We start from the raw sequence: 12,031 nt of genomic DNA on the forward strand, positions 1-12,031 counted from the left end.
TTCAGATTGTATTGCCAGACATTTCTGTGGAAGCAGGGTTGTTTTGTTCATGGCATATGAGATTCCTAAAGGCTGGGATTTGGTTATGAATGAGCATGTGTTTCCAGAATGGAATTACTTGGAATGAGTTTGTTTAATCGATTGTGGATTCCTCCAGAGTGACGCTGCAGCGCCTGTGTGAGGAGTTAGCTCTTTTTAATTGGTCCCATATGTACTGGCAGATAGTATATTAACCATGCCTTGGGGGGATGAGGGCATCTGGTTGAATATCATAGTGCATATTTTATTTCTTTTCTGGAGGGATTTGCTTTTTTTTCCTAGGGTTTTTTCCCCCTCTTTGTTCTAAGAACTGTGGATATGTATGTATATGTATAATCACCGGCATTTTGGAACTTAATACTCAGCTGAGGGATTAGTTAAGCTTCTGCAAAATTATCTGAACTTTACTGACAAGTAAAGAAGAAGAAACTGAGGTTATATAGAGAAGCTGGAGTTTCTGAGTATCTCTGGGTTTGTGCGCTTAAATTGCAAGAACTCAGAAGCTTAATCTCCCTCCTGTCAACCGCTGAGGACTTGTCCTTTGAAAACCAAAAAAATGGAAGCATCACAAAAGATTAATTACTTTTGGAAAAACCTTGAAAACACCATGCAGATTTAACCTTTACATCTGGAGGATGTGGATGTTGGAGGGCTGTCCTACCTGTGGATGCTTTATGTTGGCCCCAGCAAAGGGGAACCCCATCCTCAGCCATTTTACTTGAGTACCTCTGAACTGGAAAAAGCAGAGTAATTTTGCATCTGGCTGTTTTGGCTCGGCTTAACCAGTAAGGTAGCTGCAGCAGAAAAAGGAATGTAAATGAGTTGGTTTGATTTTCTTTTGTAAAGGTTTCTTGGTGCAAATCCTGTCAATTATCCAAATCTAAAGCTCTGCTGAATTAATGAGACACTTTGTAGAAAGGTATTTTTGATCACTTTCTGTAGACTCCCTTATTTCTGATGTAGGCTCTCTAGTGTGCTACTTCTATTCACAACTTGAAGAACTGGGAGGACCTACTGTGTGAAGTTGCCCCAGGGACAGTGGTTATGCATTTGCACTACAGTGGGACCCAATTTTGGTCTATATTCTGCATTATCTGCTGAAAGGTTTGTGTAGCTATAAATCCTGGCAGAGTTTCCCCATGATGAATAATTTGCTAGTGGAGGCAGAAACGGAGTAGTATTACAGGGGATGAAATGCCTGTGAGTGTAGTTAGGGCTGGGGAAGTGTCCTCAGCAAGGTGTATGGGACAGAACCAGACATGGTTGACCTGGGAATGCTGTGGGGCATGTACTCATAGTGCTTATGGACATGTGTGGAGGGAGGGACCACTAAAGCCACCAGGCTTCTTTCTTCACACCCTGCAAGGTTTGAGAGGATACACCTTGATGAAGGCTTTCTGAAAAGGCTGACCTGCTGAAGACGCAGGTCTGTTCATTTGGAAAGGGCTTTTGTCCATGGGAGATAGGAGGATCCCCTCTCAGAGACCCTCAGGAATGCCAGGCTTAAATCTTGGGGGTGATTCTGACCTGAAAAAGACAGTGATGTAAATTAGCATCAGAGGACTCAGTGATAAAATGGACAGCTTTAGAGGAAGGAGTGGATTCTCATTATCTTGTAGCTGTAAATACAATAATTCATTAGACCAGAAGTTTATTTGGTTTATGTTTAAGCAACACATATCACTCTTTTGTTAAGAATTTGTACCCTTGTTTCTCCATAGTATTAGACACACTGTTACCTCTAGCAAATTATTAGGGCAGATTCCCTGTTTGCAGCAGGTGCCTTTGTCATCAAGTTCCTTTCCCTGTCTCAGAAAATGAGTCTTAGAAAGGCAAGAAAGAGGTCACTGAACTACTGCTTACGAAGTTATTGATTTATTGCAGAAAATTAAGGAGAAGAGTGACAGAGTGAAATGCTGTTTTTGAAAAGGCTGTGTTGGGGAATGCAGTGGCTGTCTGGCAGGTATTGTCTGAGATGGGCTTGCTCTGCCAGGCACAGAGGGAGGAGAAAGAACTTTTTAAAGCATCCTCTGACACAGAAATTGTTGGAAAGCCTCCAAGAGCAAATTGAAAAAGCAACAGCCGCCTTCATGCTGCAGGATTCCATTGTTTTAATATTGGGCCAACTATACCAAATAATACATCTACTGAAAACTCATGTTAGGAGAAAAATATGTTGGAAAGCAGCTAAGGGGTCAGCTCAAAATCAAAGTGAATGAACTTGACATATCTATGCTGCTGTGTGTTCTATTTTGTTCTTTCTCTTCTTGTCATCTCCTATTTCTTAATTTATTTCCACTCTTCCTCTTTTTTTAAAACCATTTGTCTTGTCTTGGACTTGTATTTTGCCTGCCATTTGTCTTGAAAAATGCTGGAGCTGATAAATACCTCTGTTTGCACTGAGAAATTCTGGCATACTGGTATCTTTGAAATTGTAATCTAGTTTAAAATTCCAGTCTTGCACACAGATATGGTGCTTTTGGGGAGGTACTTCTGCTCTGGTGATGAGATGATGAACAGCAGATAATGGGAATGACTTTACTTTCCCTCTGTGCCCTGTAATGGAGATGTGCTTCCCAGACTGGTTTTGTTTGCTGGACTTCTGCACACATTTTGAAATCAACATCATCAGGAATGGGATGGAAGGAAAATGCAGACTTGTTACTGCAAGTGTAAATGTTATTTAGAATGATTGCGTTTAATAAAATTTGTAACAAAGTTATGTTAATTGGGTTTGTTTGTTACCAGAATTAGTTCGGTTGTGACAAAGCTATTAAAATTTGAGAATTAACAATGATTTCTATGGCCAAAATAGTGGTAGCTGATGTCTTCGGAACGTCTTATTTTATTTTCATGATTATGAGTGTCTTTGACTCCTTCCTCTGCTGTGAATCTCTATAGTGGGACTTCAGGTTTTGAGCAATTCTGGCTAAACTAGAAACTTAGTCTTGGAATATCCTCTATATTTAGATTTGTTTAGGTCAGGATTTAGTTTGACTAAGTATAGAGAGATGTTAGAGGATCAATCATGAAATTCTCATCTGGCTCTGAAGTTCCCTGCAGTTTGGAGGGTGTTTGTATCTGGGATTGTGTTTTGTTTGGGCAGCAATCCTGCTGATTGGAATCGCATAAGCTTGGCAACAGAATGAAGGCATCCAGCCAGAGCAAACTCAAAGTACACAGGGTCTGAGAACAAAACGTTTCACATGAATTAAATTGTGAGGAAACAGACATTCTTTAAACTTGTAAGAAAACAAGGCAGTGTGAGCACTGTCACACAGGCAGCTGTGTGATCAAGGCTCTTGATAGGGAGTGCAGGTTTTATTTATGAAATCTTGATAGTTGTGCACTTATGAGATATGTCTTATCACTGTAGGAAGAAGAATATTCCCTAACAAACTGGTATTAGAGTAAGATGGAATAACTCTCGGTGCTTGCATGCAAAGATTCAGTAACATCTTTGCTGAAAGGCCTTTTGACACTCAGCTGATCTTGTATTTCTCTGTACCTTGTCATGCTTTTCCATCTGCAGTATTGTGTTCCCTTCCATCTATCCATAGTTTCTGTATATTATAGGTTTTTCCATCATAGCTTTGTGCTTGGCGGCCTTGTTACATTCAGTAACAGCAGGAGAAGTCCAGGAGGGTCTCTGCCTGGCAGCAGCCAGCATTGCCTACAAGCCTCTCCTGGTGCTTTCCTTTCCCCAGTCTCATGTCCTGCTTGCTTTGATGCCATCTTCTGCTTGCTGTCCTGTCATACAAATTAGAGCTTACCCTGGCAAATGCAGATCACTCTTTTCTATGCCCAAACTATCCCTGCTACCCCTATCTCTCTTCTATGCTGTCTGCTGAGGGGGTTGGTGGGAGCAGGGGGACATGAGGGGGGAAGTGATGGCAGGCACTGGTTCAGTTTCTAAAGCAGAACCATGCAGGGTGTGTGGAGGGGTGACAAAAGTTTGTGTGTTGATGGGGATTTTTTTTATTTTTTTTTATTTTTTTTTTTTTTTGGTTTGTTTTGGTTTGGTTTTGGTTTTGTTATGTGTGTGGAGCAACATTTCCCAGGTGCTTTGTCCCAAGACCCTTGGTGTGCCATGCCCTCAGCCCACTGAGTTGCACCAAGTTGTGCCATGGGCCTGTCCAAGCTCCTCTTCTTCCAGATTGTGTCACAGGGTGCCCAAAGGCAAGTCTGTCTTACCACTTGTGCATGTTGCCATTTCTTTGTGATTGAGAGATGTAAAGTCAGAGATAATTATCTGCTTTTTCCTGTAACTACCATCTGTTACCTGAAAGAGATTGAATGGATTTGCTTTGATAGGGTGGCAAAATATAGGTCTTGAGATGCTAGATGAGAGATGCTTTTAATAACCAGATTTCTGGAGCTGGATTGCTTTCAAGATTACTTGGGCTGGATCTGCTTGAGTATAAAAAGTCATGACGTGGTCTTGGGTTTGTGCATGCCAGTCAGTTTTGTGTTACAAAGCAGGTTGCTGATGAAATGATTTCTGACTTTATCATGACAAAGTGCTTCCATCCCCTCTGTAGTGGGTTTTATTGTAGTGCTCAGTACAAAGTTTATATGAACTGCTAGTAAAGAATAAATAAATAAAGCACTGTATAGTTTAATATCAGGGAGGAAAAGCATTTAAACTGTATTAACAGTATTTGTTTAACAAGAAATGGATCAGATGTGACATTAATCTCTACTGGACAGCATTTGCTTTAAACAAAACAAAGCATTGAAATGGATCAGTTTTCTTATGTATCAGAATTCTTCTTTTCTTGCTGAGAAGCTGGAGGCTTGGGGTTGGGTGGTCCTCTGGTCACAGCTGTGCTCATGTCACTGAGGGGGTAACCGTATTGCTAAAGGTCTACTGTGTTGTCATCTCCTCTGACCATGAGTAAGAGTGAAGCCTTGTATCTACAGACTGGAAATAGGTGAAAAGGAACATTTGCATTTTCTAAAATTCTCTTGCAATTCAGTGCACTTGGTTGTGTCTTTCCCCTCCTAGGCTGCTTTGTCTCGCTGTAGGATGCTGTTGAAAAATGTTGGTTTCGTTCCAGAACTAAATGTGTTTCAAAGGTAGAGAAGTACTTGCACTGAGGCAGTAAATTATAGAGGTTATTTTTGAATTTCCCTGGGACTGATCTTTTGCTGATGCACTAATGTGGATTTCATCTGGGAATTCCTTTGTAGGTGCTGTAGAAGGATTGCCCAGAGGACTGCTTCTCATTCTGGCAAATCGGTCGTTCAGAGTCTTTGAACTTTTAGAATAATTCTTTTTGAAGTTAACATCCTGTCATTTTCAGGTTTGAACTCAATGTGCATCTTTGGCAAAATTGGCCAAATACAGGTCATCTGGAAATGTGATGCCAGGTTATTGTGTATTTATTGTAATGCTGTCATTAAGAGAGAATGGGGGATGAGGGCTAAGGTGCTAAAGACTTTCTTACATTCACCATGTTGCAACCCAATTAACCTGTAAAATGTGCTTATTTTGCTCATCTCCTGTTGCTGGATTAAAAATTACAATGAATTACAGTCCCCTCTTTCTTGACATTTATTTTTATATTAACATCCAATATATAACCCTTTCTTAGATTTTTGAATTTGGGTCCTTGTTTCATTTCCATCATGATAATTAAAAGATCCACTAAGCCCAGGCTTGCTCAGTATTGTGAACAGCAGTGACTGTTTTGTTAAGACCTGAAGATGAAGGGCATTATTATTACAAATTTCAGTGCATACTTTTCTCCTCCAAGTCACGTTTCTTTGTATGTAATCATAATTATTTTCTCCAAAACATTTGGTGTGAATTGTGGAAGTGACTGTATTTTTGCTGACAAACTAAACCAAAACCCAAATGCTGTTAATTTTTAGTTTTAACAGCAACAGCCTGAACTAAATATATAGCACCTAAAATTTGCAAATTGAATGCTGTGAAATAGTTAGTCTAGAGCTGATGTGTGACTGTTGATCTAATAACAAAATATATGTTGAAAACAATTTAGAAGTTCTTGATTCTTATGTTTAATTAGCTGGTAGCTTAGAGAGTTAGTGGTGGCAGGGGGTTCATTGAAATAGGGAACACTTTGAAGGTCACCACGGAGGCAAGAGGCAAGTACCTCTGCAGTGACAGTCTTAGCCTGCTATGGGTTTGGGCTACCAGTTATACACCCTTCAGTTTTCTTCTGTGGGGGGAAAGGATGCCATTAAGATTGGTAAACTAAGCAAAATAAACTGATAAAACTTAAATTCTTGAATAAGCAAAACTAGGGTTTTGAATTAAGATAATTACCCAATGTTGTAGGGGGCTTTACTTAAATTTTGCTCTGAATGATTTAATGTTCAGCAAATAGGAAAATACAATGCTAATTGCAGCTCTAATCCTTTCTGTGGCATTTAAGTATTTTTGTTTGCTCAAGGCATTTTAAAGCTGTCTGCTAATTTCTTACTTTGATGTTGCTTGTTGGATTTCTTTCAAACATAAAGTCATATCGGTAACATCATTTAAATGGATAAAGAATGAATGATGTGTAGTTTTGAACTACTGTTATAGTCATACCAGCTAAAAATATCTTCTTCTGATGGTTTTCAGTGTAAGAGCCACCACATGAACCTAGGGGTTCTGGCACATGAAATGTGAATGGTATAAAGTTCCCTCAACCTTTGTTCCCTGAATTGCCAAAGACATGCTTTTCAAGAATTTTTTGAACTTAAAGCACTTTAAAGAAATATTCTGGGTTCACATCACAGAGAGCGAATGCCTCTTCTCAAAAAATATATTGGCTACTGTTATAGGTCAGCTTTTGCCAACAGTTTCCGCAGGAGATGCCAGTTTGGAGTGGAAACCTAAGAAATTGGTTCAGCAAAGCACTTTATCCTGTTCTTGGCTTAAAGCACATGAATAATCCCATTGACTACCCACGTGTGCTTTACTGGGACTGCTCACATAGTGAAAGTTAGGCATGTGTTTCAATAATGTGCTTATTTGGGGCTCACTGCGTGGTGTCTTCTGGCAGAGATTTGATTTTCTTATGGCAGCCATCATATGACCTGTGTGCAGGGAGCACAGCCTTGTCTGCATTAGCCATGAGCTCCAAAGCAAGAGGCTATTTCTGTGTCCACCCCCAATCCATTCTGCACTTCTCTGGCAATTAATCATCTGTTTGCTGCCAATTGTGCTCTAGTGTTTTTGGCACTCAACCACTCCAACTTGCTGCTCATACAAGTATTGAATTGCTTTTGTAAGGCAGAGAGTAGTCTTTTCCTTGTTTAAGATTGTATATGTGGTTGTTACAACATGAAAAAAGAAGTAGATAATTATAATAGTTTTCTTCATTTTGGTCAAATTCTGCTCTTTCTGTCAATAGTCCCACTGAAGTTTATAGAGATGCCAGCAAAGGAGAACAACCATTTTCAAAGTCCAAGGGAAACTCAGAGGGGCCAGACGGAGTTTTTTCCTTTATTATCTAATAGAAGCAACCTTCTTTATTTGAAAAGCTCTGTAAACAGATCATCTGTGGAAATAGAACTCTTTCAGCACTGAAGAGAGGGAGGAGTTAAATGCTAGGACAGATTCTTCTTCAATCTGCTATTTTGCAACTATTGTCTCTGGTTTGATTCAAAATTCGAGCTAAGGATACATTTCATAAGTTTTCCATCTTTGCCTTCCTCTCCCATCCCCTACACCCACAAGAAAGAGATAGCTTTGGATGCAGCATTTCCCTGTGCTTGAAAAGGGATTGGTCACAGGTGGGGAATCTCTGTGACCTGCGCGTGGCTGGGCCTGACCTCCAGCGCCCTCTCCCTTCTGTGTAATTTCTTCTCCAGAAACACAACCTCAGCAATAGGTTAACAAACCTAGAGCCTATATACAAAATCAAGTCAAGCTGACAGAGCTGCAGTCGTAATAGACAGCAGTTAGTTAATGGGACCAGCAAACCCAACACTGCAGTTGGTAATTGATGGTGCTCCTTCAACCTCAGCATCTCAGACCTTCCGCTTGCTTTATACTTGTCATGGCTGTTTATCTGCTGTTTAGCCTTTGCTAACAACTTCACTGCAGAAGCCTAGGAAACTCCAAAAAAAAAGGCTGTTAATCACAACTTAAAGGTAAAATGAAGTAGATTTTCTCAGTAAGCTTAGTAATCCTGGCTGTCAAAGAGCTCTGTTATCTTCAGAAACACGTCAAAGAATATTCTTTAGTGTATAATCATCTTAAATGGAGTACTTCTTTGCTGGAGCTGTGTTAGGGAGAGTGAATAGGAGAACGTGTAATATGAGCCAGATGAAAAATAATATGAGTGGATTTCTTTGCTGGGATGAAAATGCTTTCACAAACACCGCAGAGGCCCTGAAGTATTGCTGTTAACAGGCTGTAAGTTCATGTGTGAGATAGGTAAACAAGTACTATTTTCACAGATTGTTAGGGTATATGCCTTGAACATGCTTCTAAGAGTGTTTGAGGTGCTGTAGTTCCAGTATCATAACAATTATTAGATCTAAACACTGATGAACTAAGGACTAAACTGTTTTAAAAGTGTATTAACAGGCTTTCAGTTAGCTGATGGTAAAGTATTTATGAATAAAGTAGGAAGCTTATTTTCAATGGAGTATTCATATATGCAAAAATCCATAGAAAACCATCATAGTATCTAAATAGTTGATTTATCCCCTGTGTATAAATAAAATGTTTAATAGACACTCTCTTCATCTAAAGCACAGGACTGAACAGCAAGGATTTGTGTTGATTTTCTAGCTCTGGTAGAGACTTCTTGCATGGTTCTGGGAAATCACTTAGCATCTCTTTTGCTGCAAGACAGACCCTGTAATGCTCATCTGCCTTGCAGAGGGGAAGGGGAGGCTGAGAAAATGGGTGACTGCAAAACAAGTTAAGAATCCCTCATCAGAAGTCAGAACAAATGGTTTAGTTTTGATGAAAGTGATCTGGAGTCATTGCACATAGGTCTAATAACTGCTGATTGATAAGAGTTGAGTTATGAAGCTTTGATAAATTCATATTTCATTAGATGGTGCTGCAGTATGTTACTAGGTGGGAGTACTTAATTGATTTGGTTCATATCTATGTGTTTCCCCCCTGAGATACGTAGTACCAAGTGAAAATGTTCAGTTTTTCAAATGAAGGTCAGTACAAAGAAACATCTAAATGTTGAAAAATTTCTCTGACTCCCCTGATTCCACAAAATTGATTTGGAAATCTTTCAAGGATTCACTTTCTTCACTCTAAACAATTGCTGGGAAACTTAATTTGATGACTTTACTATGCACTTGGATAGTTCTTCACCTAAGCCTGGGGAGTCTGTTATAGAAAGTGACACGTTTTGAATGACATCTATTCGTTAGTACTGTAGTGACATTTTCTTTGGAGACTACAGGAACTATTGCTTACAAAGGAAGAGAATATAAAATTCACATGATAAAGGCAAACCAATGAGGCATTTACTTCAGTTGGAATGGTAATGTCTGCAAAGGTCAGTGGGATGAGATTTAAGTGTAGAGGAAAGAGAACAAGAATGAATAAATCCATAGTTCTTTGAATGCTCTTTGATCCCCTGTTATTCCCTCCCTGTGGACATTAGTAGAGGAAGTGGGTCCATGAACAATTTTGTGATATGCCTGTGAGTGATCAGAGATTGAATTTAGATCCTTTTTGGAACACATGTGGATTGTAATAAATCCTCTCATTTTGTGTGTGTATATCTTTTTTAGTTAAAAGCAGTACCCACGTTGTTGACAGTAATAGTGAATGCTCTTAAGTTATAAAACTTGTTAACTTTCCCCATGAAAACTTCCAAGGCATTGAACAGCAAATGAAACTGCAGGCACGTCCAACTATTAACTCTGATTTTTCTACACTATAACTGGAGATAATTTCTTTTCTTTTTCTGTTTAGCACTTTCAGACCATGTTAAAGACTAAGTTGAATGTCCTAACTCTCCGTAAAGAGCCTCTCCCAACAGTGATCTTCCACGAACCAGAAGCCATTGAGCTGTGCACCACAACTCCCCTCATGAAGACCCGGACTCACACTGGATGCAAGGTACTCAGAAGTATAAACTTAAGGAATGAGAACACTGTGGAAGTGTCCCATGTGTTTGTGAAAGCTCCAAAGAGCCCAAAGTAACCAACATGGTCATTGTTGTTGTTCTGGAAGCCCCATTAGGTGCTACTATTACTATAAAGCTTCTGAATCAAAAAAGAAATTTAGAATTTCTGACCAGAAATTTTGGGTTTCAGGAGGAAAAGATTTGGGTTATGTGCCATGATGCAAATTGTGGAGGATTTCTAACAGCCTGTAATGAGCATTGCTTGTTTTAAACACTGACGTTATTTCTGCAAGAGCTAAAAACTTGAGGTTAGTTTTTTTGGGGGTGTGAGCCTGTTTTTGTTTGGTTGGTTGGTTTTTTGTTTGTTTGTTTTGTTTTGTTTTTTAAAGTAAGATAAAAAAAGAAGTGGGAGACTTAAGTCTTGATTTGGTTAAGCAACAAGATGAATTTGCCCAGTTACATCAAAGCACAGCTTCTGAAAAAGCTGTTCCTCTTTTAAAAAGTTTAATGGCTTAAGAGCTTTCAGTGTGTTCTTTTGTGGTAAGAAACCATATAAAAATAGCAAACAAATCTGCTCTGTTTGCATCTTCTGTTGGAGCCATTTTCCTTGATTGCAGAGCTTGCCCAGCCTTGCAGAGCTGTGGGCGGCCTTGTAGACTGAGCTGGGTACCAGTTTGGCCTGTGCTGCCCGTCAGGGCTTGGCAACTGATTCCCCTTCATCCAGCCTGGCTGTCAGTTGTAGGGAGTATCCACCCTACTGGGATATAAGCCCTTGAGGGTCTTAGTAAAAATGGAGAGAACTGGGCTTCAGCCTCCACTGCTCTGTAAAGTGTGAACTCTAGAAGAGCCATTGCCTGCTGCTGCATATACTGGATAAGGTCCACAGTGCAATTACACGTCCTAAACCCCTGCCCTGGCAGTGTGTATGCACAAATGTGTGAACACATGCTCTTCCTTGCTGGGGGATCTGATGTGAGATGAGGTTGGAAGAAATTGCTTTATGGTGTGTTCCCCTGCTTCTCTTGGCATACGGTACCTGGGTACTCCCAGGTTTGGCACTTCCTCAGAAAAGTTTCTTCTTGGGAAGTGTCATTTTTGTTTGACTTTTTGCCTGTCACAATAGCCAAGAACAAGACTGCTGCTGGGTGTTGGAGCAGTGCTTCCCTGTGCTGATGCAGAGGAAGTGACCCTAATGTGCTTTGTATGGTAGCTCGTATCATCTGCTTTTCCATGGTGATGTCTTTTGTCCTTTATGTTGACTCCTAATGAATTTTTAGAGAATATTAGCTATGATCAAAATGATTCACAAAGTATCTGGCTTTCACCCCTAGTGAGAGAGTTCAGACATAATAATGCTTTCTGAAATCAGTTTATCTTTGTGAATGTGTGTAGAATTTAAATGAACCTTTTTACTTAACCTACAGTCCTTCGATTGGAAAAGATGAATTGCAGAGAGATGTTGATCGCCTCAGTGAAGAGAATCTCATTCTATATTTAGATCTCTTTTATTTATTCATTTATTTTTCCTGCAGTGTAACATAGTAGTTGTGACTAGGGAACATCTGCTACCACAACACTCCCATTTTCCTTCTTGCACTGTTTTGCCTTCTCCTCTTCCTCTGTAGCTTATGTCAATGCTGGAGTCTCATGATGATGTTTTTGGGGTAGTGGCCAGCACCTCTTCAGGTGATTCAGCAGTTGTGATTCTCAGTACCCTCCTTAGGAAGGTGACTGCACATATATGTTGTTGCTGTGGCTAAGAAATCCTCTCCTGTTCTAAGGTTTTGATTTTACCCAGTTTCTGTAGTCACAGCCTCTTTCTTTCTTCCCTCTCTGCCCTTTTCCTCACTAAATGTGTTCTTCTCTTATGGGGCTTGTATCTGCCAGCTGTTTATAGGTAATTAGCCTTCCTCACCTCTTTCTCT

General features: G+C 39.9%; 1 protein-coding gene across 1 annotated transcript in view; it reads left to right on the plus strand.

The window, feature by feature from the left end:
- PID1 (phosphotyrosine interaction domain containing 1) overlaps positions 1–12,031 on the plus strand; it is a 74,650-nt gene that overhangs the window by 12,405 nt on the left and 50,214 nt on the right. Inside the window, exon 2 of the mRNA XM_018074845.1 lies at positions 9,953–10,099. Within this exon, the coding sequence (XP_017930334.1) occupies positions 9,965–10,099 (135 nt within the window). The 5' untranslated portion in view covers positions 9,953–9,964. The remainder of the gene's footprint in view (positions 1–9,952; positions 10,100–12,031) is intronic.

Source organism: Manacus vitellinus, unplaced genomic scaffold (genome assembly GCF_001715985.3).
Source record: "Manacus vitellinus isolate BGI_N305 unplaced genomic scaffold, ASM171598v3 scaffold_29_pilon, whole genome shotgun sequence".
Lineage (NCBI taxonomy): Eukaryota > Metazoa > Chordata > Aves > Passeriformes > Pipridae > Manacus > Manacus vitellinus.